At 53.8% G+C, this 27,511-nt stretch overlaps 1 protein-coding gene across 1 annotated transcript in view; it reads right to left on the reverse strand.

Moving 5' to 3' along the window:
* Positions 1 to 585: 585 nt before the first annotated feature.
* Positions 586 to 27,511, reverse strand: part of CSPG5 (chondroitin sulfate proteoglycan 5) — a 36,875-nt gene continuing 9,949 nt past the window's right edge. Inside the window, exons 7-10 of the mRNA XM_048510525.1 lie at positions 25,368 to 26,910; positions 16,765 to 16,953; positions 8,224 to 8,298; positions 586 to 1,598 (exon numbers count right to left, since the gene is read on the reverse strand). Of these exons, the coding sequence (XP_048366482.1) occupies positions 1,568 to 1,598; positions 8,224 to 8,298; positions 16,765 to 16,953; positions 25,368 to 26,910 (1,838 nt within the window). The 3' untranslated portion in view covers positions 586 to 1,567. The remainder of the gene's footprint in view (positions 1,599 to 8,223; positions 8,299 to 16,764; positions 16,954 to 25,367; positions 26,911 to 27,511) is intronic.

Consider the following 27,511-nt stretch of genomic DNA (forward strand, 5'->3'; position numbering starts at 1 on the left):
CGCAAGAACATCCCTCATATTTTCAGAGGGAAGCCATGTTTTCTGCAGAAGAAGAAGAAGAGTTTGGATTTATACCACTTTTCAACTGTAAGCAGCAGTAGGGTTCAAACTATGGTCTCTCAGGATAGCCTTCATGAGGACTGAGCAATTCCCATCAGCCCTGCCACTTGGCCATGCTGGCAGGGGCTGATGGGAATTGTAGTCCATGAACATCTGGAGGGCCACAGTTTGAAGACCCCTGCTGTAAGGGAACCCAAAAGGATTCACAAACTCCTTTCCCTTCTCCTCCCTACAAAAAACACGTTGTGAGTAGGTGGGGCTAAGAGAGTTCTGAGAGAACTGTGATTGGCTCAAGATCACCCAGCAGGCTTCATGAGTAGGAGTTGGGCAAACAAACCCGGTTCACCAGATGAGAGCCTGCCTGCTCTTAACCACTACACCACTCTGTCTATGCTGGAGAACAGCTGGATTTGCCTCCAAGAGCACCTTTCCAGTACCACCCGGTGTCTTTTGGCACCTCTGATCTTGGTGTTGCATTTTTCAACTGCTGGCCCCCACCCAAAGTGAGAAAGAGCAGACCACAGCTTTAACTCTTTAAAAAAATGTGTGTTTTTTTATTTCAAGATCTTTAATTTTTTTCACATTTTTAAACTCGTTTCTCAAAAAAGGCTGGGGAAAAGTACCAAAAGAAAGTGAGCCGAGTCACAGCAAAGGGTTAGAAATCACAGCGTGGGAGGGGGTAAGAGAGGGACAGAAGGGAGGAGGAGGAGGAGGAGGCAGGGGTGGATTGGGGCTGTCAAGCACCCCAGGAAGCGAGATGAGCTCCGTGGCCCCTGAGGTGCTGGCAGGAGGGGCAGAGGGTTCTTGGCTCTGAGCAGGATGCCCGATCAGCTCATGACCAAGATTTTCACCCACCCGGCCCCATCTCCTGTGGCCCACTGGCTGGGGGCCCAGAAGCACAGGGGGGGCTTAAACCCCATCCATGACTGCTATTGCCAGCCCAGGCTAAGCCAAGTGGCCCCGACAGCAGTGTACGGTGCCAGAGGGGCTCACCTTGATCCTAGCTGTCATTGTCATCAGCCCTCCCAGGAAGGAGTTTTCCAGGAACTTCCCTGGGAAGTTAAAAGGCCCCTCTGCCCCTGGAGGGAGGGAGGGAGGGAGGGAAGGAAGGAGGAGCTAACCCGGGCAATATACAGACAGGGATATACCAAACAACCCACAATTCATCGAGGAAACACTTGGAATTATCTTCTCATGTATTATTCCTTTTTTTCCCTTTTCTGTACAAAATACATCAAAGCATGCTATGAAGTCAAAGAAGAAAACAGAACAAACAGTTACAAGAAATGAGATTTGTACAATAGGAAATGGCTCTCGTGCTTCCCCTCCCCACCCCCCTCGTTCAAGCTCTGCAGCCCCCCCTCCCTCCCTCCCTCCCACTACATGTCAGCTTGCCTCTGCAGACACCAATCTGAATCAGGTCACCTGGGTCCCCTTCTCCTATCGGTCGGGTTTAATGACATCGAGTTCTGAATGTTAAAGGACTCCTCTTCCTTGAGGCAGGATTTCAAGGGGTCCTGAAGCTTGTGGGGGTCATCCTAAACCAGGGGGAGGGAGGGAGGGAGGGAGCAGGGAGGGAAGGAGGGAGCAGAGAGAAAGGGAGCAGGGAGAAAGGGAGCAGGGAGGGAGGGAGGGAGCAGGGAGGGAGGGAGAGAGCAGGGAGGGAGGGAAGGAGGGAGGGAGGGAGCAGGGAGGGAAGGAGGGAGGGAGCAGGGAGGGAGGGAGGGAGCAGGGAGGGAGGGAGGGAGCAGGGAGGGAGGGAGGGAGCAGGGAGGGAGGCAGAGAGCAGGGAGGGAGGGAGGGAGCAGGGAGGCAGGGAGGGAAGGAGGGAGGGAGGGAGCAGGGAGGGAAGGAGGGAGGGAGGGAGGGAGCAGGGAGGGAAGGAGGGAGCAGGGAGGGAGCAGGGAGCAGGGGGACAGGAGAAAGGAGCAGGGGAGGAGGGAGGGACATGGAGGAGGAGAGGAGCAGGGGAGGAGGGAGGCACGGAGGAGACAGGGAGGCCGAGGAGGAGTGGAGGAGGAGCAGGAGCAGGAGAAAGGAGGAGGCAGCACAAGGAGGAATGGAGCAGGAGGAGGAAGGGAGAGAGCAGGAGGGAGGGAGTGAGTGGTGGAAGGAGGAAGTACAGGGGGTTAATGCATGGTGCTCCAGATGTGCCTGGACTACAATTCCCACCAGCCTTGGCCATGCTGGCAGGGGCTGATGGGAATTGTAGTCCATGAACACAGGAGCACCGTAGGCTGGCCACCCCTGTCCTAAAGATTGGCTGAGCAAAGGCCAGTGAGAGGCAGTGGAGAGACGATGGAACTGGGTTTAAATCCCTGCCTAGTCACAGAATCCGCTCTCTGGCCTCGTGCGAGTCTCCGTCTCTTAGTCTGACCTACCTAGCAGGGGGGTTGTGAGGTTCAGAGGTTGCTGGAAAGAAATAAAACATATGTAAACAATTCATCCTAAAGGGAGGCGAGCCAGATACAAGCATCCTCAAAGCTCTCCGGCATCTTGAGTATCTGACAAGCGGTGCTTTGATTCTCAGAAGATTAAACCCTGAAAATCTGGTTGGTCCCAAAGGTTTTTCCCGGTGTATGGAAACCTCTCCTCCGTTTCCTGCTATCGTGCCTGGCATGGAAATGTTCCTCACCCATTAGAGGGCCCAGTGCTTCACCAACCTGCAGTTGGAACCCAGCTGGCAGCGGCAAGCCAAGAGGAGATCCAAAGCCTGTTGGTTCTGTCGCCAAGTACCAGGGAAGCCCTTCACAGATGGTGGTTTTGTTCTAGGCCAAGGTGCTGGGCGTCCCAATCCTCTTCTAAGTGAGGTCAGTCAGACTGCCAGATCGCACTGGAGGCTCCGTGACTCAGAGAGTGAATCCTGGCCGTAAGGATGGTGCACGCTAAAGGTGGGCATGGCAGGGCATGTCAATTGGTCAGCCAAGGGCAGAGCCTTGAAGTGCCTGGTAGTGCGGGCTCAACCAACTCCAGGCTTTGAAGAAGAAGAAGAAGAGTTTGATTATATCCTTTCTCTCCTGGTACAGAGACCTAAAGGCTGACAATCTCCCTTGCCCTTCCCCTCACAAACAAACACCCCAGGAGGTGGGGCTGAGAGAGCTCTGAAGAACTGTGACTAGCCCAAGGTCACCCAGCTAGCGTGTGTGGGAGTGTACAGGCTAATCTGAATTCCCCAGATAAGCCTCCACAACTCAAGCGGCAGAGCGGGGAATCAAACCTGGTTCCTCCAGATCAGAGTGCACCTGCTCTTAGCCACTGCTCTTAGCCACTACGCCACTGCTGCAGAAGTTCTGCAGTATATATTTGATCCCCTACCAGCAGATGCAAGGGTGCCACTAGCGGCATTAGAGAGCTCACTTTTGCTCTGCTCGGTTTTAGAGCTGCCATTTGCACTGCTGCAGAAAGCGTTTGGGTCACTGTAGGTTGCAATTGGGAGGCTGTTTTGGGAGACGGTGGGGTGGGGAACATACACAGCTGCCTGATCGTGAGCAGGAGCAGCCAGGTCAATATCGCCTGCTCTGACTGGCAGCAGCTCCCCAGAACCTTTGGCAGAGAAAGGCCTTCCCCACCACCTGATCCTGGACACCCTTAAGAGAGTGAGCCTGCTGGGACTTCCAGCCTGCCAGGTAGATGTGCCATCACTAAGACACAGTTTCTCTCTCTCTCTAGGCCCCAATTCCTCCCCAGTTCAAATCAGGGGCCCTGCAGCTGCTATCCAGGGAGGAAACATGGCCAATTGGCCATGCCAGCAGGGGCTGATGGGAATTGTAATCCATGAACATCTGAAGCGCCAGAGTGGGACACCTCTGATTTAATCTATGATGACTCTTTAAGGTGGAGACCGATAAAGATGGCGGAGGGAGCTGACAAGCTAAGCAGAAAATAGCCAACCCCCCCCCCATTCTTGACACTTGCCCTGAGATCGAATCCCTTCCCCTGGAGACAGTAAGAAAGGAGACTGAACCCCCTGAAATGTCAGGTCAAGTCCTGTGACCCAGAAACTGGAGTGCTCAGGGAGTGATCCCCCACACTGCTCAGATCTCTGAATGGGGCCTCCCAGTACTCTTCAGACATATGGTCAGTGGTGGGATCCAAAAATTTTAGTAACAGGTTCCCATGGTGGTGGGATTCAAACTGTGGCGTAGCGCCAATGGGGCTTCAAGCAAAACTACGGGGCGTGGCTGGGCATTCTGGGGGGTGGGGCATTCATGGCTGTGGCAAGGGACGCAGCCACTGTGCCAGTCCTTGGCTGGAACGACCGCACGCAGGGCTTAGGCTGCCACGCACGCCGCACCTCCTCCTGCTAGACTGCTTCAAGTCTCCAGCATCTACTGCTGAGAGGAGGGGCGTAACTAAGGCAAAAATCACGCAGCAAAATCACCCATTAGTAACCCCCTCTCGGCACACGCAAATAATGAGTAACCTACTCTCGGGAACCTGTGAGAACCTGCTGGATCCCACCTCTACATACGGTGCAGTGGTTAAGGTGTCTCAGAAGGGCATCTGGGGAGGACCATTTTCCGGCTGGCTGACCAGTTGTGATGCTCCTGTCGAAACTGGATTTTACACCAGGTTTTTATTGCTCGTTTTGTTCCAGTAAATCTACTGTTCAGCATTTTATCAGGACTGCTCTGAAGGCCTTTAATTCGACTGAGATGGATGGACATCACCAGTAAAAATTGAATAAAGAGCACCGCTCCCCTCCCCAGCCTCCTCCCATGAAGGGTCGCACAAAACATCCCGGAGATCTGTTCTCATGCCCCACGGTTGTCGATGCTGTGTGCACATGCTGTGGCATTCAGAAGCTCCCCTTGCAAGCCCACCTCCCTCTGTTCCAAGCAGCCGTGGGCAAGAGAGGCAGCCAAAGGAAGCATCAACCCCCACCCCTCCACCCTGCAATCGCACCTCTGCCCTGCTTCTGGTCAAACCTGTGTGCCTGCATCACAGACAGACAGACAGACAGACAGACAGACAGACAGACAGACAGACAGACAGACAGACAGACAGACAGACAGACAGACAGACAGACAGACAGACAGACAGACAGACAGACAGACAGACAGACAGACAGACAGACAGACAGACAGACAGAGGCTATGTCAGTCAAGCGGGGAGAGGCTCCCATGAGAATGGACACAAGGGGGTGGGGGGAAAACACGGAGGAGGGGAGCATGTCGATCAAGCAAGCTCAAAGTAACAACAATGCCGGCAGGGCTTTGTGCCATGATGTGCGGCCCCAGCATGGCAGCGCTTTGATGGCACTTCAGGCCAGTCAGGGTGACAAGAATGACGCTTGGTGGGAATGGAACGGGGAGCTCAATGGTGTTTGCACTATTGAGAATCAGGAGCTGTAGTCTGAAGAGTGGAATCATGTCCCCATATAACAGTGATGGCGAACCTTTTCGAGACCGAGTGCCCAAACTGCAACCCAAAACCCGCTCATTTATCGCAAAGTGCCGACACGGCAATTTAACCTGAATACTGAGGTTTTAGTTTAGAAACGCTGCTCTGGTGGCAACGCTACTCAGGAGTAAGCTTGGTGGTAGTCAGTGGCTTTGCTTTGAAGCAACCGCGGCAATTCTTCCAACGGCTAAATCACCTAATTCTAGAGGGTTTACTTCCAGAAGCAAGGCCCATTGTCAGCAACCTGTTTACTCCCAGGTAAAGGATCGCTTGAGTTCTTCGCAGAAAACTGCGCTTAAATGTTTTAACAGGGTTACCTACACTGCTTCCCCAAAACTAGGTCTTAGGTTTAATGCTAATAATTGAACCCAGCAGCCCAGGCCAGCCTAGATGTGTGTGTGTGGGGGGACTCTGTTTGCGCGTGTCCACAGAGAGGGCTCTTAGTGCCAACTCTGGCACCCATGCCATAGGTTCGCCACCACTGCCATATAAGTTATCTGGCTTGATCCCCTTGCTGACTCTCTGGGGCTGATGCAACAGACTCATGGATGACAGCCAACAATGCTAAATACACACCCATGTAAAGCCCGTGCACCCCTTGCAATGTCACTAAGCGGGAGGCATATAAATTCCATAGAATCCCAAAAGCAGCGCTCTGCTTTAACAGGGCCTAGCCCTAGATGTTGCCTAGCAACCAGTAGTAACAGCTCTTGCTGCCAGGCCTAGTCAGAGAGGATGGAGCCTCACAGCCCCTGTTGTTGCCTAGCAACTAGTGCTAACAGCAGTGTGTGGGAAGGAAGGAATCACCACGCCTCCTTTGTGGCCCTTCACTACCACTACCGTGTGGCATACATGGCTGGAAGAAAAAGGGGCACAGCAACACGGGGTTTGCCTGGGCAGGGGGAGGACCAGGGTTCCTGCGGGGCCCAGAAATCCCGCTTTGGTTCTCGAGGGCCGCAGGAGTGTCTATTAACAATCTGGAGAATTAACAGGGAGCGTAATGCAGTGGCCCAGGCCCTGGAAAGTCACATTCAATCCACCCTCCTTTTAGCTCTGAATCCCTGTTGGGGTGGGGCAGATTTTTCTAGAGATAATTGGTTCTCCAGAAGACATCCCCGCTGCATGATGAGTTGGCAGGGGATGATGGGAACTGTAGTCCATGGCATCTGGAGGGCCACGAGTTTGACACCTATGTTCTAGAGTATGCCGGAAGTGGGTTCAAAGCACATTGGCTGCACCCCAAGACATTTGTTCCTGGGTAGAGGAGCATCTCACAACCATTCCCACCACATTCTAGGATGCTTGTGTCCGTGGTTTCTGATAAGTTGCCCTCTATCAGTCTTGCCTACCCCCCAGGGTTGTTGTTGAGGGACTAAAGTGATACTCCAAGGAAGGGCAGCACAGACACGGAAAACATTCCAAGTGCCTGTGCAGTGGTCAATATCTCCCAGCCCACCCCACCCCACCCCACCCCACCCCTCCCCGGCATTCCCATCCCTGGCTTTGCTTTCTCTGTCACTCTGGGTCTATCCGTCAGCCAGGCTATGTGGGGCTGAAGCAGGGGACTGGGCAATCGGGGATAGGATCCAGAAGTCTCTGCTGCAAAAGGATGCTCGACGTTCACAGAAGGAAGAAACGGCTACTTTGTGGACCACGGGACCAAGTCGTAAAAAAGGATGAGATGTTCTATTTTTCGAATAAGCAGCTGTCCTGCATTGAGCCACTAGACCAGTGATGGCGAACCTTTCTGAGACCGAGTGCCCAAATTGCAACCCAAAACCCACGTTTAACGCAAAGTGCCAACACGGCAATTTAACCTGAATACTGAGGTTTTAGTTTAGAAAAAACAGTTGGCTCCGAGGCGTGCGTTACTCGGGAGTAAGCTTTGTGGTAGTCGGTGGCTCTGCTTTGAAGCAACCATGCAACTCTTCCAACGGGTGAATCACAACCCTAGGAGGGTTTACTCAGAAGCAAGCCCCATTGCCAGCAACCGCTACACCGGTGGGTGTGCTTTATTACGCTTTAGTTCTCACATGAAAATTAGTGGGTTTTAACAGGGCTATCAGGGTCACTTCACTGCTTCCCCAAAAAATCCACAGGTCTTAGGTTTACTGCTAATAATCGCTTCCAGTGCCCAGGCCAGCCTAGATGTGGGCGGGGCAACTCTGTTTGCACGTGCCCACAGAGAGGGCTCTGAGTGCCACTTCTGGCACCGGTGCCATAGTTCACCACTGCATCTGTAGACGCTTGGGAGTCTCTTAGTCCTCCTGTAAGGCCCACTTTTCTGGTCGCACTTCACAGACTAAAGGGGAGTCCTTTAAGGACCATACAAATTCACACAAATTTGTGTTACCTTCTCTCGGCCCTTGAGACAGGACGCATTGCAAATGCCAAAGCAGGGGGACTGAGTACTGTCACCTCTGCCATGTGGCCATGCACAAGCATGCAGAGGTACAACGGCACACCTCTCATATTGCTGAGCTCCCCTACAGGAAAGAGCTGCGTAACTGCCCTCCGCCGAACTTCTCGGCGCTGCTGATCCCAGGGTCCACACTCGGGCGACCCCGCGAGTAAGTCTCAGCATTCTGTGAAGCAGGCAGGAACGGGTGGGAGGTGCGAAGGGGCTGCCAAGAGGGTTTGAGGCATGCAGAAGGGGGAGACGTGAAGAAGACCAGTTACCTGACAGATAATGTTATCATAGTAAGCCAATGCACGGGCATGAGGGGAGAGGTTACACGGGGTGTCGCAAAATTTCCTTACATTTGGATGGGAGCCCTCGGCAATTGTGGACAGGGAGAAGTTGTCATTGTGGGAGGCTCCTGATGGAGTTCGCATCTGCCGCTTTTAAGAAGAAGAAGAAGAGATAAAGTGGGAACAGGAAGGCACAAAGTGAAAGGGGGCAGTCAGAGACTCCCATGAAGTGTAACAGAAGTACTCCTACCACAAACTCAGGCAGAGGAGTAATTGATCACTTGGGCTACCAAAGGCCAGTGAACATGTGTGGCTGCAACACCAGACCTTCTTTTCTGTGCGGGAGACATCATCAGAAGGCAGCCTACCTGGGCACGTCTTGGATGGCCTGCCTCACTGTGTTTTATCCAGGACAGGCCTGCTTTCAGTAGCTCATCCTCTGTTCAGAATCAATATGGTTCCAGGCACCTGAGGTATGGAAGCAGTGAAGCTGTCCAAGAAACCAAGCTGCTCTCCCGTGTACCCAGACCAGGAAGAAAGCCCCACTGAACACTGCAGGACTCCCTTTTGAGTAGAAATGTAGAGGACTGTGCAAGCTGATACTGAGTACAGCCTTGATGCTGGTGGGCTAGATCAGTCCATGCTTGCTATACCCTGTTCAGAATAAAGATGGCAGGAGAGCTGTGGCTTCATCCTCCATTTCCTGAACGACCTTTGTTCTCAGCCGTGGTGGCAAACCGTTTGGCACTCCAGATGTTATGGACTACAATTCCCATCAGCCCCTGCCAGCATGGCCAATTGGCCATGCTGGCAGGGGGCTGATGGGAATTGTAGTCCATAACATCTGGAGTGCCAAACGGTTCGCCACCACTGTTCTAGTGCCTTAGGGACAGAGCATATCCCAATTGGCCATGCTGGCAGGGGCTGATGGGAATTGTAGTCCATAACATCTGGAGTGCCAAAGGTTCGCCACCACTGTTCTAGTGCCTTAGGGACAGAGCATATCCCAATTGGCCATGCTGGCAGGGGGCTGATGGGAATTGTAGTCCATAACATCTGGAGTGCCAAAGGTTCGCCACCACTGTTCTAGTGCCTTAGGGACAGAGCTACAGTAGGTAGGCACTAGAACCCAAGAGGAGCATTCTAGAACAAAGTTGGTCCAGGAAATAGCAGATGAATTCAAAAGTCTCCCATCATCTTTATCCTGAACAGGGTGTATTTGGTGCCTTTGCTGCTCTCTCCACAAAGCTGTGCCTGTGTCCCTGGCCCCCACCCTACAATCGCCGGTGGCTTCACAGCACTTTTTACCACTCCCCATTTCAATTCCAAATGAACCCTAGTTCTTTTAATCAGAATACTTTCCCTGTGAAAGGGCTGTGGGGATGAGTTAGATTCATCACTTTTTATCTGCTTTTGACCACTTCTGACCTGCTTTTAGTCCTAGGACAGTGATGGCAAACCTTTTTGAGACCGAGTGCCCAAATTGCAACCCAAAACCCACTTATTTATTGCAAAGTGCCAACACAGCAATTGAACCTGAATACTGAGGTTTTAGTTTAGAAAAAACGGTTGTCTCCGAGGTGTGCGTTACTCAGGAGTAAGCTTGGTGGTAGTCGGTGGCTTTGCTTTGAAGCAACCATGCAACTCTTCCAACGGGTGAATCACAACCCTAGGAGGGTTTACTCAGAAGCAAGCCCTATTGCAGCAACCGAGCTTACTCCCAGGCAAAGGATCGCGCTTTAGTTCTTCACCTGAAAATCAGTGGGGTTTAACAGCGCTTAACAGGGTTACCTACACTGCTTCCCCAAAACTAGGTCTTAAGTTTAATGCTAATAATCGAGCCCAGTGGCCCAGGCCAGCCTAGATGTGTGTGTGGGGGGGGGAGGGGCGACTCTGTTTGCGCGTGCCCACAGAAAGGGCTCTGAGTGCCACCTCTGGCACCCGTGCCATAGGTTCGCCACCACTGCCCTAGGAAATGAGGCATAAAATACATTACAAAAATCATAGCAGGAAAACCCCTTTCCTGCCTCCCACAGACTTGTCTGAGATTCCAGATTTTTAAATAAAATCGGGAGGCCAATTGTTTATGCCTTTTTATGCAGCTGGGATGTTTATCTGCCGTCGCAGTCGGAAGAATGCTACACCCTTCAAGGAAAAAAAAATCTTAACAGTCACGTTTGCTCAGTTATTGATCAAAATTTGTTGTTTCCAGATAACACAGATCAATTATCCGGGAGAAAATGGCTGCTTTGGAGAGTGGGGGGTCCCTCTTCTCCCTTCTGCCTTCCGCAGGCTCTCCCCACAAATCTCCAGGAATTTCTCAACCTGGAGTTGGCAACGCTGGCTCTGGCTGCAAGGTTGCTTTCCCGTCCCCCCAGCCCACCCCGCTCCAGGCTGACCTGTGGCTCAGAAGGCTGAGAGTGATGGAATTTTTCCTCCCCCTCCAGGGACAAAGCACCATCTGCTGTTTCCAGACTCAGTCTCCCCCCATGCTGAGAGGCAGCTGCCACAAAACAGGCTGGGGGGCGGGGGCGGGGAAGCACTGGGGCTCTGCTCTCTGGAGAGTTGGGGGGGGGCAACTCATTTGCATTTGTTAGCTGCTCAGAAAAGAAAAGGGAGTGAGGGGCACACTGAGGCAGGCCGGCCGCTCCCATGACCCCTGCAGAATGGGGATCCAGCCGCTTGGGTATTTCCCAGGCTGCCCACAGCGGGTGTCCGGTTGCTGCAGCGGGCAGAGTGAGCCCACATAGCCACCACCCAGCACCCAAATCTGGACCAGTTCGGGGGGGGGGGGAGCAAACTTTTGAAGAAGAAGAAGAGTTTGGATTTATATCCCCCCTTTCTCTCCTGCAGGAGACTCAAAGGGGCTGACAATCTCCTTGCCCTTCCCCCCTCACAACAAACACCCTGTGAGGTGGGTGGGGCTGAGAGAGCTCCGAGAAGCTGTGACTAGCCCAAGGTCACCCAGCTGGCGTGTGTGGGAGTGCCCAGGCTAATCTGAATTCCCCAGATAAGCCTCCACAGCTCAAGCGGCAGAGCGGGGAATCAAACCCGGTTCCTCCAGATTAGATACACGAGCTCTTCACCTCCTACGCCACTGCTGCAGTGACTTCCACAGCTCCTTATATAGTAGGCTGCTGGGAACCCCTTGGAAGGAGGGCAGGACAAAAAGGTAATGGGAAGAAGACAGACAGATTGAACGGCATCCCACCAACCACGCACAGAGTGTCGTCGAAGGCTTTCATGGCCAGATTCAATTGGTTGCGGTGGGCTTTACCGGGCTGTGTGGCCGTGGTCTGGTAGATCTTCTTCCTAACGTTTCACTGTAAGGAACAAGATCTACCAAACCACGGCCACACAGCCCGGGAAACCCACCACAACCACCCACAGAGTGTTCCCATGCAAAAAAAGAGAAAAGAATACAAATTCTCCTGCTTATCCAAGAGGCCCGCCAATCAAACGGACGGGCCGGGTGGATCTGCCAGCTGCTCCCGATGCTCTCAAGGGGCAGGCCTGACCCTCGCTGACCGGAGATTGTTTGCAAGCTGACAGCGCAGAGCACTCCGAGGCAATTACTGACGGCACTTTGCAAACCATAATTAACCACTCATTAGGGACCTGGCCTGCTCTGCCCCCCACTGCCCAGCCCTGGGAGACGGAAAGGAGCGAGGGTGGGGAGCCGGCCTCTTCCCTCCGCCTCACTGAGCCCCAGTCAGATGCTCAGTGGGGTTATGTGGGGTTAGCAGGCTGGAGATCAGGAGGGCCAGGGACGCCTGGCAGACAGCTCACTCTTTGGCCTTCGGAGGAGGTTCCTACGCGGCGCGCAGCCAAAGCACAGCTGTGGCTTTCTCTTGGAGACAGCTAGAAATCTGGGGAGGCTGCTCGGTCACCCTCCTTCTATCCCAAGGGCTCACGTGCCACCCTTTAGAGGTAGTGGAAAACTTTGCAGCTGGCACATGGGCAGGAAAAGAGGGAAATTGGGTGAGGGCTGTAGGTTTAGCACAGGGGTAGGGAACCTTTAACACTCAAAGAGCCATTTGGACCTGTTTTCCACGGGAAAAGAAAACACTTGGAGCCGCAAATAATTTTTGACATTTAAAATAAAGATAACACTGTATATATGGGGGGGGGGGGTTACCTTTTACTCCGCTCATTCTGAGAAGTGCATGGATGCACCCGCCCTGCTGCCTGCAGGGCGGGCAAGGATGAAGCCGGTGGCTCGGCCTCACCGGCCACCGGGAAAGCACCCGCCACCGGCCACCGGGAAAGCACCCGCCAACGGGGCGGGCGAGAGGGGAAGCCCATGGCGTGGCCCAGCTGACCGTGGGCAGTTGGTGCGCCCGCCCTGCTGCCTGCAGGGCGGGCAAGGATGGGGCCAGCGGCTCGGCTCGTGGAGCCACAGTGCAAGGGCGGAAGAGCCACATGCGGCTCTCGAGCCGCAGGTTCCCTACCCCTGGTTTAGCAGGACATGTTCTAGGGTAGTAAATCCTGCACTTCGACCTCCCATTTTCCCTGTAGAACTATATGGGGAAATGTACAGACTGCATATCTCCCCTGATAACTTCACAATGAAAAGGGCCATGGGCTTTTAAAAAAAGAATCCTGGGAATGAATACATTGTCGTTATAGATCATTACAATCTTATTACTGCACGGTGATCTGTCAACTACCATTTTTCTTTTCTTAAAAAAAATAAAGTCCTCTCATAGCTCTTGCTGAGACAAGAAAAGCTTTGGAAAAAACAATGTGTGGGTGCAGTGTATCTGCAGGAGCAACAACAGCTGAGCAGAAAGAACTCTCATCAGCTGGACTTTTGGCACTGGATTTACTACCCTATTTCAAAACTTGATTCTTTGACTACTGACCCTGTTTACCATGGTTACCGATTTAATTTTATTGGTGCAATGACTTTGCCTATTATCTTAATGGAAACACAACCATAGGGTTTTAAATAAATAAATAATGCAAGACCTGGCTCTGGATTCCAATTCCAGTTCAGCCACTGGGCAGTCCTGGAGACCAGTAGATCAGCTCTAGATGCCTCTCTCGGACAGCCTCCGCATGATTTCAGGTCCACAATTGCGGCTTCATGGGGGAGGCTGTGCAGGCCACCTGTCCTCCCGGCTTGTGTCAATTATCACCTTTCACAACAGCAAGCTTACCATTCTCACTGCACTCTGCAGAAATTTGTTCTTTAAGCTGATTTGTAATCTCTGGAATTGCTGCTATAATGTATTTAAATGAATTTTAATGTTTTATCGTTATATTGTATTTATGAGACCTTATATTGTATTTGTTTTATGTCTCATTGTACACCACCCAGAGCCCTTCGGGGGTTGGGTGGTCTATTAAGTTGAATATAATAATAATAATAATAATAATAATAATAATAATAATAATAATAATAATAATAATAATAATAATAATAATAATAATAATAATAATAATAATGTCGTGTAAAGTTCTAGCTCCTTGAGTTAGCATTTGTGTTTGTGCAGCCAATGCGTAAGAGTAGTCAAAACCCTTGACAGCGCTTCTCTCCAGAACAGCCCTCCTGGATCAGGCCACTCGAGTGTGTCTAGAGCAGCATTCGGCGCCCAACTGGCCCGTGACTCCAGGAAGCCTCAATGAACCTACCCAGCATCTCTTGGCCAAGGAGATGCCTTCTCCACAGGGGTGGACGGGGACAGTCAAGCATCCCAGGACCAAAACGCACCGCATCTCTGTGGGGCAGCAGCTGAGTTTGCTTTTGCTTTTCTGTGTTGCCCCAGCAGCACTGCCCCGCCCTGGAACTTTCCCAGCCAGTTAAAGAGCTGGTCTGCCCCGAATCCTCCCTAGGGTTTGATGCAACAGTCCCGGGATCCCAACATCTCTTTCTGTGCCCCTCTGCTTTAACTCCTTTCCCGCCCATCTCTGACTGACGGCACTCAGGAAATAGATGGCCCAGAGAGAGGTGACCAACAGGCCAACCCATTCCATCACACGCCTGGCATCTTTCCCAGCCAGGAGACTCTCCCGTAAATCATGGATCCGGGCAGGGAGAGGGAATTCCCTTCAGAGCAGGCGGGGAACCTGCGCAGACAGCCAGAGCCGGCAGGCAGCAGGCGGGTGCAGGCGTGCCTAGAAAGCCCCTCCAGGATTTGGCCACAGCCACTGCCACCTGTGGAGTGAGTTCACACACACACACACACACAGCCTTTTCTTGCAGAATTCTTACTCTACAGACTACTGTCCAGCCAGGGTGACCAGGAGATGCAGAGATCCTGCCCCCTGCCCAGTCCACGGCAGCCCCGTACCACAGGCGGATCCAATCTTTGCGGCCCAAATGAACCACGTATGAAAATGAGATTCTCAGTTCCAAGCCGCCCCTGAGCTCGGGAATTCCATCAAGCCAGGTTTTGCAGGTGACTCGACAGCCATTCAGCAGAGCACCCAAGAAGAAGAAGAAGAAGAAGAAGAAGAAGAAGAAGAAGAAGAAGAAGAAGAAGAAGAAGAAGAAGAAGAAGAAGAAGAAGAAGAAGAAGAAGAACAACAAGAAGAAGAAGAAGAAGAACAAGAACAAGAACAAGAACAAGAAGAACAAGAACAAGAACAAGAAGAACAAGAACAAGAAGAACAAGAACAAGAAGAAGAAGAAGAAGAAGAAGAACAAGAAGAAGAGGAAGGAGAAGAAGAAGAGGAGGAGAAGAGTTTGGATTTATATTCCCCCTTTCTCTCCTGTAGGAGATTCAAAGGGGCTTACAAACTCCTTTCCCTTCCCCTCTCACAACAAACACCCTGTGAGGTGGGTGGGGCTGAGAGAGCTCCAAAAAGCTGTGACTAGCCCAAGGTCACCCAGCTGGCGTGTGTGGGAGTGCACAGGCTAATCTAATTCACCAGATAAGCCTCCACAGCTCAAGTGGCAGAGTGGGGAATCAAACCTGGTTCTCCAGATTAGAGTGCACCTGCTCTTAACCACTACACCACGCTGGTGTCTCTGTGGCCCCAAGATACAGCCGTCAGCAAGACCTGGGGTTATCTAGCCAACTCCCGGCTCAGCGCAGAGCAAAACCAGCACCACCCTGAAGTGGCCTGCCTGCTGTGCTTTGAAGACCTCCTGCAAAAGAGAGCCCAGGTCTTTCCCTGCCCACTGGCTGTGTCTCGCATCACTCTCCTCCTCAGGGATGTTCTCCAAATGCTCCATGGAAACCCTCCTGCTGCCCCAGCCCATTGGTCTGGTCTTGCTCTCTGGAGTAGAAGATAACAAGGGCCGGCCCTCCGTCATGTGCCAAACCTATCACAGTTCAAGAACGTGTCCTCGGAACAATTTTGGAATGTTTTTTCTTTGCAAATGGTGGCTTTGGAGGGCATTATAGCCTGCTGAGGTCTCTGCCCTCCCCAAACTCTGCCCTCCCCAGGAATCTCCAGGGATTCCCCAACCTAGAGTTGGCAACCTGGTCTCCCACTGATTTTTAAATGTACACTTTTTCTAGCTGTTGTGAGTTTTCCAGGGTGTGATCTGGTAGTCTTGGTTCCTAACGCTTTGCCCACATCTATGGCTGCCGTCACTAGAGGCACGTCATGGTAAGATAGATTTCTTTCTGTGGTGTAATTTTCCACATTGTGCCACAGAGGGAAACACATCTAACTGTGACACATTTACGTATTTATTTATTTATATTTTCAAAAATCACACCCGCCCCATATGGAGGGCTCAAGTTGGCTTACAAAATTGCAAACTACAATAAAAACAACATTAAATAACTCCACGCCAAATAAAACAATGATAAAAACACCATAAAACACTGCTAGAGTATGACCCACTCACTAACCCTCCCTCCCCCCAGACCAGAGAGGGTATCAAGGAGGGTCTGGGTGAAGAGGAAGGTCTTCATCAGACGCCGAAACCCATGAAGGGTTGGCACCTCATGAATTCCCATGGGGAGGCTGTTCCGTAGTCTGGGGCCAGCCATGGGGAAAGCCCTCCTGTGTTCTCTGACCCCCCGCACAGCTTCCCCACTCAACCTCAGTGCTTGGGCGTGTTCACGTGGGCACAAGTATTCCATCAGACAGGTGGACTCGAGCCATTTTGGGCTTTAAATGTCAACATCAAGACTTTAGACCAGGGGTCTTCAAACTACGGCCCTCCAGATGTTCATGGACTACAATTCCCATCAGCCCCTGACAGCATAGCCAAGTGGTAGGGCTCATGGGAATTGTAGTCTATGAACATCTGGAGGGCCATAATTTGAAGACCCCTGCTTTAGACGGAGCCCAGCAGTGAACACAGAGCCGGCGCAGGTCTTTCAAGACCGGAGTCGTATGTGCGCTCGGCCAGGTTGTCCTGTCAACAGTCGGAAGATGTGGGCAAAATGTGAGGAGCAAAACCTACCAGACCACGGCCTCACAGCCTGGAAAATACGACACAGCCAGTTGATTATGACTGCGGAAGCCTCTGACCATACATATATTTTCCTCTCCGCTCTCCCCACAACCTCTCCTCTTCTCCCCAAATACAGCCCCCAACTCTCTCCCTGCAGGGCCTGCTGCCTCCCTCTCGGCTTCCCTCCAGCTTTCCCCACCCCGTACGGCCACGGTGGCCTCTGCGAGCCCTCCCCCCGCCCCACTCACTTGGTCTTGCGCAGTTTGGTGTTCTCGGTTTTGAGCAGGTAGAGCTTCTTGGCAAAGAAGACGGTCATCATGAAGAGCAGCAGCACCACCAGGGCCGCCGAGCCCACGGCCACGCACATCACCTGGAAGTCGGTGATGATGGACTCGCATCGGGTGCCCTTGTGCCAGATGTAATCCTGGGTGTTGCACCTACAAAAGGACACACAAAACACCGTCTTGCTCAGCAAAGATCATCAGGGATCTCCCCGCCCCCGGGGGGGCTTCTCCCACCACCTCCCAAACAGCCACAAAATGGAGCCTTTATACTCAGAGGCAGCATATAGGGGAGAAACAGGCACTGAGGTCCAGGGCTGCTTCCAGGTTTTAGAGACCCCCAAATGAGCCCTCCCCCTGACTGTATCTCCACCTGTGTACACTACGGGACTGTCCCGGGTGCAGGGAAGCATGTATTTCCAGGAGCGCTTACCAGCGAGCAAGCATGTTGGGGCAGGGCAGGTCTGGAGGCAGCAGGGGTGGCATTTGTGGAATGGAGCCAGAGGTGGGATCCAGCAGGTTCTCACCAGTTCCCGAGAGTGGGTTACTAATTATTTGTGTGTGCCGAGAGGGGGTTACTATTGGGGTCCGCTTTTCCATCTCCACGCCCTCGCCTCCCCGAGAGGCACCATGCCTTTGAACGTGAAGGTTCCATATAGCAATTGCGACTAATAATGTCACTCCCTGAACTGGGTTAATCCCTTTCAGGTCCTGCAGTTCATGGATTCTCAGCCTGTCGTACCTTTTATCTCACCAGTTTCTATCAAGGAACCTGTGTGTTTCACCCTTGCTGTGTTCAGATTTGTGAGTTGGGGCATTTTCTATAATGTGATGATGATTTAGAAATGACCTGGTGCAAAAAAAAATTGGGGGGTCGTGGTGGGGTGGCTGCCCATGGGGGGGGCATCCAACTCAGGTTTTGCCCAGGGCTCAGGTTTGCCTAGGTATGCCTCTGCCCCCTTTGCTGAGGGGGGGGGGGGGCTGGCGAGGGAACCTGTTACTAAAAATTTTGGATCCCACCACTGGGAAGGGGGCAGGAAAACCCTATACATCCCTCTTTAAAGGCCCAAATTAGAGCAGCATTACTGAAGATAGAGAGGGAGACTGAGGCAGGGGGAGATACAGCTTGCTCAAGGCCCCCAAGTGAGTCTCTGGCCAGGAAACTAAACCCTGGAACTTTGAGGGCCGTAGGGTCAGCTGTTCCGCTTGCCCCACAGCTGCAGGGTCCTCCTGGGCTCTGCTAGAGTCTTGCATGCCTGAAACCCCTCCCCATAAGAAAGAACATTCCCAGGGATTGGATAAAGGCAAGAAACCTACATTTCAGCTCCCTTGTGTGAGTGAGACACTCACCTCCTGAGGGCTGGAAAGGCCTGCGGGTCAGGTGGGTAAGCTAAGAAACCAAGCACAACACCCATGCAGATGCCAGTCTCCAGGACTGGCCTGGAGATCACACAAATATAAAACAAAAGGACCAGTGATGGGATCCAAAAATTTAATAACAGGTTCCCATGGTGGTGGGATTCACACTGGGGCGTAGCGCCAATGGGGCTGGGCGGGGCACGATGGGAGAGTGGCCGGGCATTCTGGGGGCGGGGCATTCCTGGGCGGGGCTGTGGCAAGGACGCAGCCGCTGCGCCGGTCCTTGGGCGGGAAACGAATGCACGCAGGCACAGGCTGCCACACACGCCGGTGCACCTCCTGCTAGACTGCTTCCAGTTCTGCGCGCTACTGCTGAGAGGAGGGGCGTAACTAAGGCAAAAATCACGTGGCAAAATCACCAATTAGTAACCCCCTCTCGGCACACACAAATAATTAGTCACCTACTCTCGGGAACCTGTGAGAACCTGCTGGATCCCACCTCTGAAAAGGACATAAAATTTAATTTTCAACCCTGTCCAAATGCGTTTCAGCCAAATGGCCTGCCTCAGTGATCAAAAACTAAACACATCTCAGTTCCGGACTGTCTGTCTGTCCGTCCGTCCGTGCATATATAAAATATGTTCTCTTATAAATTAAATAGGAAGAAAATATTTTTTTGTGAAATAGTAACTTTCAACATACTGCAGGATTAACCATACATAATACCAGGATTTCCTCCATATATTGTAGGTGTCAATTAAAAGTTAGTGTAGCACGTCAGAAGTTACAATTGGGGTGGGGGGATCTTTTCTATATAATTCATGTAGAGCAGGGGTCTGCAATCAGAGGTGGGATCCAGCAGGTTCTCACAGGTTCCCGAGAGTAGGTTACTAACTATTTGTGTGTGCTGAGAGGGGGTTACTAATTGGGGATTTTGCCACGTGATTTTTGCCTTAGTCACGCCCCTCCTCTCAGCAGTAGCGCACAGAACTTGAAGCAGTCTAGCAGGAGGTGCACCGCCATGCGTGGCAGCCTGCGCCTGCGTGCATTCGTTTCCCGCCCAAGGACCGGCGCAGCGGCTGCGTCCTTGCCACAGCCCCGCCCAGGAATGCCCCGCCCCCGTAATGCCTGGCCACGCCCCGGTTGTGCCCCGCCCAGCCCCATTGGCGCTATGCCACAGTTTGAATCCCACCACCATGGGAACCTGTTACTAAAATTTTTGGATCCCACCACTGTCTGCAACCTGTGGCTCCCCAGATGTTCATGGACTACAATTCCCATCAGCCCCTGCTCAGCCTCGCCTGCTTCAGAATGAAGAATGACAGACGTTCTGAAACCCGCTTTGAGTCCCGAATGAACAGAAGAGCGGGAATATAAATCCACAAATGCATGAAAGGCTCGATTCAGCCCAGGACTCTCCGAGGGGCAGAAGAGCAGAGATTTAATCTCATCTCCCCAATACTGCCGCCCCCTATCTGCTGGTTAGCCAGGTTCACACCGTAAACTTCCCACAGGGAATACCACAGATTACTGGCAGGGGGCTGCGAGTTCAGGGCTCACCCTACAGCTCAGGCCCGGCCCACCCCTGGTCGGAGCAGCTTCCTCTCTCCACCGCCTGTCAGAGCTGATTAGCGACCGGCGCGTCTTGTCAGGGCAGCTCTGACCTAATTCCAGCTCCGCCGAGCAGCCACAGAGCTGGGGGGTGGGGGCTGGGGGGTGGGGGAGGCCACCCGTCCTTCCTTGCCGGCCCAGCTCTCAGGAAGCCGGCCTTCTCCAGCTGCTTCCAGGCTACGGACCGGGCTCTGCGTGGCGCCCCCGACACAGGTCGGAAGAGGCAGGAGGAGACTTGTCTGGTAAACACTGGTTTTGTCAGCGTCCTGGGGAGGACGCGGCAACATGGATTAACACGTGGCAAGCAGTGGGTGGCGCCAGTGGGCATCCACCCCGCCAAAAGGCCAGCCATCTAGGAACAAGGGTTGCCAAGTCCAGCTGGGGAAATCCTTGGAGCTGTAGGAGTGGGTGGGGCAGAATTGGGGCACGAGAGCTCTCAACAGGGACGTGAAGCCCAGAGCGCCCACCTTCTGAAGAGGCTGCAGCAGTGGCGGAGGAGGTGAAGAGCTCGTGTATCTAATCTGGAGGAATCGGGTTTGATTCCCAGCTCTGCCGCCTGAGCTGTGGAGGCTGATCTGGGGAATTCAGATTAGCCTGTGCACTCCCACACACGCCAGCTGGGTGACCTTGGGCTAGTCACAGCTTCTCAGAGCTCTGTCAGCCCCACCCACCTCACAGGGTGTTTGTTGTGAGGGGGGAAGGGCAAGGAGATTGTCAGCCCCTTTGAGTCTCCTGCAGGATCGAAAGGGGGGATACAAATCCAAACTCCTCTTCTTCTTCTTCTTCCTCCGTGGGAACCAAATTCCTTTTGCCTGCATATTCACAGTAATTTGGGAGAACCCCAGGCTACATCTGGAGATTGGTAACCCTGCCAGAAGCACAGGCGTGGCCCCCTGAGGGTTCCTTCTCTTGCGCTGGGGCACTTCTGAGCACGAGGCGGAGGGCAGAAGAACCCTTTGCTGCCCCAAATGATATCAGGCGCAGAAGGGGGACACAAAGCTCAGTGAGGGGCACTCCCTGGGGCCAGGTGAGAACCAGGAACCACAGAGGAAGTGCCCAACCAGATCCAATCAAAGGTGCACGGATTCCACTCCTCTGCTCCCAACAGTGCCAGTCCCCGTGCCCAGAAAGAGGGCATCAGAGCAACAGCCACCCTCCCCTTTGGACTGGAGCCCCGTATCTGGCAATCACAGGTACACTGCTACTGAATATGGGGGTTTCCTTCAGCTGCTGCGGTTAGTAGCCCTTGATGGGTCTCCATGAATATGTCTAATGCCCCTTTAGAGCCAACCAAACCGGTGTCAGCCCCCACATTCTGCAGCCAGGAGCTCTGAGGTCAAATTCTGCACCGTGTGAAGGACTCCTTTTCACGGGTTCTTCAGGGACTCCGCACTGCAGCTGGGACTGAGGAGGGCTTCCTGCCCAGCCTCAGGAACACCAGAAGCTGCTTCCTACTGAACCTGACCTCTTTGTGTTCAGTTCTGGTCGCCACATCGCAAAAAGGATATCGAAAAGATGGGAAAAGTGCAGAGAAGGGCAACGAGGATGATTGAGGGACTGGAGCACCTTCCCTATGAGGAGAGGCTGCAACGTTTGGGACTCTTTAGTTTGGAGAGGAGACGTCTGAGGGGGGATAGGATTGAAGTCTATAAAATTATGCACGGGGTAGAAAATGTGGACAGAGAGACATTTTTCTCTCTTTCTCACAATACTAGAACCAGGAGGCATCCATTGAAAATGCTGGGGGGAAGAATTAGGACTAATAAAAGGAAACACTTCTTCACGCAACGTGTGATTGGTGTTTGGAATATGCTGCCACAGGAGGTGGTGATGGCCACTCACCCAGATAGCTTTAAAAGGGGCTTGGACAGATTTATGGAGGAGAAGTCGATCTATGGCTACCAATCTTGATCCTCCTTGATCTGAGATTGCAAATGCCTGAGCAGACCAGGTGATCGGAAGCAGCAGCAGCAGAAGGCCATTGCTTTCACATCCTGCACGTGAGCTCCCAAAGGCACCTGGTGGGCCACTGCGAGTAGCAAAGAGCTGGACTAGATGGACTCTGGTCTGATCCAGCAGGCTAGTTCTTATGTTCTTATGGTCCATCAAGGTCAGTACTGTCTGCTCAGACAGGCATCTTCCCTTCAAGGTCCCAGGTGGAGGAGGTCTTTCTCACCATGTACAGCCTGGTTCTTTTCACAGGGAGAGGCTGCCAGAGATCCAACATGGGACCTTCTCTGTGCCAAAGAGGTGCCCAAGCACTGAGCCCCCCCCCCCAGCCCCTTCCATGTGTCCTCCTGGCCATCCTTGCAGCACAAGAGGCTTGGCTCAGTGGCCCAAGGGCGTCCTCTGATCCTGGGCTCTGGAACGCAGAGGATTATGAGGACAGGTTACGCTGGAAGCACAAAGAGCCAGAATCCAAACTGGAGCCCTGCAAGTGGGCACCCACCCAGGAGTGGTCCACTCTCCCACTCCGCTGTTCTGAATGGCACTTGGCCCCCGAAGAAGAAGAAGAAGAAGAAGAAGAAGAAGAAGAAGAAGAAGAAGAAGAAGAAGAAGAAGAAGAAGAAGAAGAAGAAGAAGAAGAAGAAGAAGAAGAAGAAGAAGAAGAAGAAGAGGAGGAGGAAGAGGAAGAGGAAGAAGAGGAAGAAGAAGAGGAAGAAGAGGAAGAAGAAGAGGAAGAAGAAGAAGAAGAGGAAGAAGAGGAGGAGGAAGAAGAGGAGGAGGAAGAAGAGGAGGAGGAGTTTGGATTTATATCCCCCCTTTCTCTCCTGCAGGAGACTCAAAGGGGCTTACAATCTCCTTGCCCTTCCCCCCTCACAACAAACACCCTGTGAGGTAGGTGGGGCTGAGAGAGCTCTGAGAAGCTGTGACTAGCCCAAGGTCACCCAGCTGGCGTGCGTGGGAGTGCACAGGCTAATTGGAATTCCCCAGAGAAGCCTCCACAGCTGAGGCGGCAGAGTGGGGAATCAAACCCGGTTCCTCCAGATTAGATACACGAGCTCTTCACCTCCTACGCCACTGCTGCTCCAAAGTGTCGTTTGCAGCCCGGGGAGGGGCATGCTCCTGGCAAACTGTTCAGCAGCTCAAGAGCTGGATGTGGCCTCTGGGCAACTCTGCCCACGGTGGGAAGGTGGTGTGTGCCTGTGTTGCGGGGAGAGGGGTAAATATTTGCAACAGAAAAGAAGCAGCTTAAAAAGGATCAGCAAGTGCAGGAACGGAACTTGGGAGGACGACCAGATACGAGGAGTCCAAGAGGCCCTGAGAGACCAGCAGAATTTGCCGAGGAGTTTCCAAAGTCGGAGCTCCTTTCGTCCGATTCCAAGGAGAGAGGAATGTCCCCAAGAGAAATATGACTGGGGACGGGGAGAGTGGCCAAGTAGAAGAGAACACAAGGGTGGCCGGGGGGATTCTTACATTCTGGTAAGCCTGTTCTCCCCTTTGCACTGATTCATTGGGGGGGGGGGAGCGTGGTGTAGTGGATGGAAGGAGAGGCTTCAATACGAGCAACCGGATCCAGGTCCAAATCTCGAGTCCGCTACAATGTGCCCCCGCTGTGCATTTTCCCCAGTGGTGGTGATTTTCAGCAGGAAAACAACCCAAGAACACAGGGTTACAAAGGGTTACTCTGAACGGAGCCTCTTTTGGTGCCCTGCCCCACCCCGGAGCCCTGGGCAACCGTCTGTGTGGGCCTGGTGGATGTGCCAACCCTGCCAAAGGATCCTCCACGTCAGGGTCAGGTCTGCCCTAACCTTGGACACAATGCTCCTGCCTCCGCCGCCCTCCTCCTCCGTTCCTCCAGAGCAAAGGGGCAGCCAGCAGGCAACGGCCCAGATCCATTCTGGAAAGGGAGGGAGGTTCCTTTGCTCTTGGAAGGGCCTCTTCTGCCACGGCTGCAGTGGACCCTCCGACCTTCACGACACTCAGCGACCCTCTGCTGCTCTGGAGGGAGAAATGTGACTGTCGCAAATCACTAGCTGCAGAAAACACCCCTCCCGGAGGGTCCGCTGCTCCCCTAGCCCCGCCCCGCCCCCTTTAGCCCCGCCTCTTCGCACTTCGTTCTTTGAAGACACAGACAAATAATACTATTATCTAGCAGCAGAGGAAAGCACGCCCTGTCCCGGCTGGCCCAGGGCTAGACCAAGCCGGTCAGGGCTCAGAAGCTCAGCAGGGCCAGTTCTGGTTTGTACTGGGATGGGAGACCACCCAGGAAGTCCGGGGTTGTTGTGCAGAGGCAGGCCAGGGCAAACCACCTTGCACATCTCTCGCCTTGAAAACCCTGCTGCAGAGGCATAAGTCGGCTGCACCTCAACAGCATTTCCCACCACTGTAGTAAAGGTCACCTGATCAGATACAGAGTGCATTTCTGTCGTTGGTCAAGGAGAAGAAGAGTTGGTTTTTATGCACCGCTTTCCTCTACCTTAAGGAGTCTCAAAGCATGGGGTAGAAAATGTTGACAGAGAGAAATTTTTCTCTCTTTCTCACAATACTAAAACCAGGGGGCATTCATTGAAAATGCTGGGGGGAAGAATTAGGACTAATAAAAGGAAACACTTCTTCACGCAACGTGTGATTGGTGTTTGGAATATGCTGCCACAGGAGGTGGTGATGGCCACTCACCTGGATAGCTTTAAAAGGGGCTTGGACACAGACTGGATGGAGGAGAAGTCGATCTATGGCTACCAATCTTGATCCTCCTTGATCTCAGATTGCAAATGCCTTAGCAGACCAGGTGATCGAGAGCAACAGCAGCAGTAGAAGGCCATTGCTTTCACATCCTGCATGTGAGCTCCCAAAGGCACCTGGTGGGCCACTGCAAGTAGCAGAGTGCTGGACTAGATGGACTCTGGTCTGATCCAGCAGGCAAGTTCTTATGTTCTTATTTCTTAAAGCAAATTACATTCCCTTCCCGCCTCCCGCCACGGTCACCCTGTGAGGCAGGTGGGGCTGAGAGAGTTTAGAGAGAACTGTGACTGGCCCAAGGTCACCCAGCAGGCTTTGTGTGGAGGAGTGGAGAAGCAAATCCAGCTCTCCAGATTAGAGTCCACTGCTAATATGGAGGAGTGGGGAATTGTACCTGCTTCTCCAGGTTAGAGTCGGCCACTCTGGACCAGTAAGCCACTCTAGCTCAAGAACGGCCACCTCACCCCCCAACCCCTAGATCAGTGATGGCGAACCTTTTCAAGACCGAGTGCCCAAATTGCAACCCAAAACCCACTTATTTATCGCAAAGGGCCAACATGGCAATTTAACCTGAATGCTGAGGTTTTAGTTTAGAAAAACCGGTTTGCTCCGAGGGGCGCGTTACTCGGGAGTAAGCTTGGTGATGCAACTGTGCAATACTTCGAATGAGTGAATCACGGCCCTAGGAGGGTTTACTCAGAAGCAAGGCCAGCCTAGATATGTGTGTGTGGGGTGTGTGTGTGATTTTCCGCTCCCCCACATGAAGAACTCTGTGCGTGCGTGCCCACAGAGAGGGCTCTGAGTGCCACCTCTGGCACCTGTGCCATAGGTTCGCCACCACTGCCCTAGATCTAAGGCCACGTTTGCACCACGTCTCTCTCTCACCATTCCCACCCTGACCGTCTGCATCAGCTCACCGGCAGAAGGCGCCTAAATTCTCCACCATGTAGCACTGTCCCCCGTTGTGGCAGTAGCTGGGGAAGATGTCGCACACCGATTTGCAGGAGTTGTTGTGCCGGACGTAGCCGCTCCGGCAGTCGGTGCCATTCTCACCACCGCCAGACAGGCTCTGGTCCTTGCCGCTTTCGGCTGGCCGGGGCCTAGGAGTGGCCGCACCAAGACCCCCATGGGCCACGAAAGTCTGCAGCGGCGGGACAACGTAGCGCCGGCTGGTGGATTCCACTTCCCGGACCGCGGTCTGGATTTTCGGCATCCCCGGGGTGGGGATCCGGTAGTCATTCTCATCCTCCAGATCCCGAGCCAACCCCCCTCCCCCGTCTTCCTCTTCCTCGTCATCCTCGGGCTCGTCCAGGTCCTCCTCTTCCCCGTCAATGTAGAAGGAAGTGGTGGGGTAGAAATCCGACTCGTCAAAGGGCGTGAAGTCGTCGTAGAGGTCGTGAAGAGACCACGACATCCCTTTGTCATCGGAAGGTTTCCTCTTGGTGCAACCTGCATCAGTCTCCCACCTGCTGTCCGCAAGACAAAGAGGGGTCAGGAGGTACCCAGTGTCGATGATCTCTGAGGCGGAGGGGTCCGGAGACGGCTTCGGGGTCTGGACATCCTGGACGGGAGGCGTGGCAGCCAACCGGGGCGCTTCTGTGTTGAGCCAGGCCAGGTCGAGGTGGCCTTGAGCGTCCTTCGCGGGTGAGCTGCTCGCCGAATCCACCCACAACTCAAGAGGCTCCTCCTTTTGGGCCGAGTCTTGCCCCGCGACACCCTCCTCTGCCGCCTGGACAGGGCCGCTCAGAGTGGGGGAGGGCAGCACGGCCACCCCCCCACCGGTGTCGAGCAGAATCTCTCTCTCGTCTGCATCGTAACTGAAGTCTTGGCCTGCGGGCGAACTCGTCTCTGTGGCAAACTGCAGGGCGGTGGGGGCAGCGGTCCATTCAGGCCCCTTGGGCACTGTTCCCTCACTTGGGGGGGCCGTGGCATGCTGGTCTCCACTTCCCGCCTCTTCTTGGCTTCCAGGGAGGGGAGACGCCCCCCCTGGCAATTCTCTCCTCTCAGACAACTTCTGGGCGCCATCTTGTTCCTGGACTGGCAGGGCGAAACTGGTTATGCTGGAGAGCGCTTCCATCGGCCCCCGGAGGTCACCCAGCAGAGGGTCCTGCGGCTGACCCCTCCCGCCCGGGCAGCCCAAGCAAAGGGTCACCTCCGTCTGATTTGTCTCAGGGCCGCTCTCACCAGAAAAGTACCTCACCGAGATGCCCGTCCCAGGGGGGCTGCCGCCAGCTGGGTCACCAGCAGCAGCAACCTCTCCGCCCCCTGGGAGGGCAGCAGGTGGGGGGCGGTGGGATTCCTTTGCCCCAGGAACATTCCTCTGGGGGGCTGGATGCTCCTCCCCACCAGCGGCCTCTCTGCTCCCGGTCGCCTGCTGCTGCTGTTGGCTGCTGCCCCCCTTCCAGGCGGCCTCTGGGACGTGGCTGGTGGCATTGAAGGGTCTTGGATGCTGCTCCGAGGCTGGAAAACAGATAAGGAAGGGCTTAGCGCTGGGATCTGGGCCACGCGCTGGCAGGTGGGGGCGTCCAGGGCCCACTCCCCTCGGGCCAAGGCTCCCCCTCTCCCCCCATGGACAAGCCTGGCGGAATTTCAAACCAAGCGGGATTTCCCACTGCCACAGCGACGATGGCAAAAATAGCGCCCGGCTCCTGCCCACCCATCCTGGCGCTCTGATTCACCGCCTTGCTGCCCCCTCATTCCGAGCGAGTAGAGCAGAATTAATCACCGGCGCGCGGGGGGGGGGGGGAGGTGGCGGGTTGTAGTGAGGGGGGGCTGGGCAGGGGCTGGCAAACTTCCTCCCCGTGCCAGGCAGCTCTGCCTGCGGGCACCCAACCCTCTTGGCAGGAGTCGGCATCTCTGCCCGGGGCCGGGGTGGTCTTGCCCAGCAACAGGGGGGGGGGCTCTCCCTTTGATTCGGCTGCAGATGCCAATCAGACAAAGCCCAACCCAGGACAGAAATTCGGGGTTTTGGGGGGGAGGGGGGGAAGGGTTGGGGTTGGGGGGCTCCTGACAGCTCCATTCATCCGATTTGGCAAATCAGCCACAGCCCTGCGAAGCGGCC

The sequence above is a fragment of the Sphaerodactylus townsendi genome, linkage group LG11 (genome assembly GCF_021028975.2).
Source record: "Sphaerodactylus townsendi isolate TG3544 linkage group LG11, MPM_Stown_v2.3, whole genome shotgun sequence".
Classification (NCBI taxonomy): domain Eukaryota; kingdom Metazoa; phylum Chordata; class Lepidosauria; order Squamata; family Sphaerodactylidae; genus Sphaerodactylus; species Sphaerodactylus townsendi.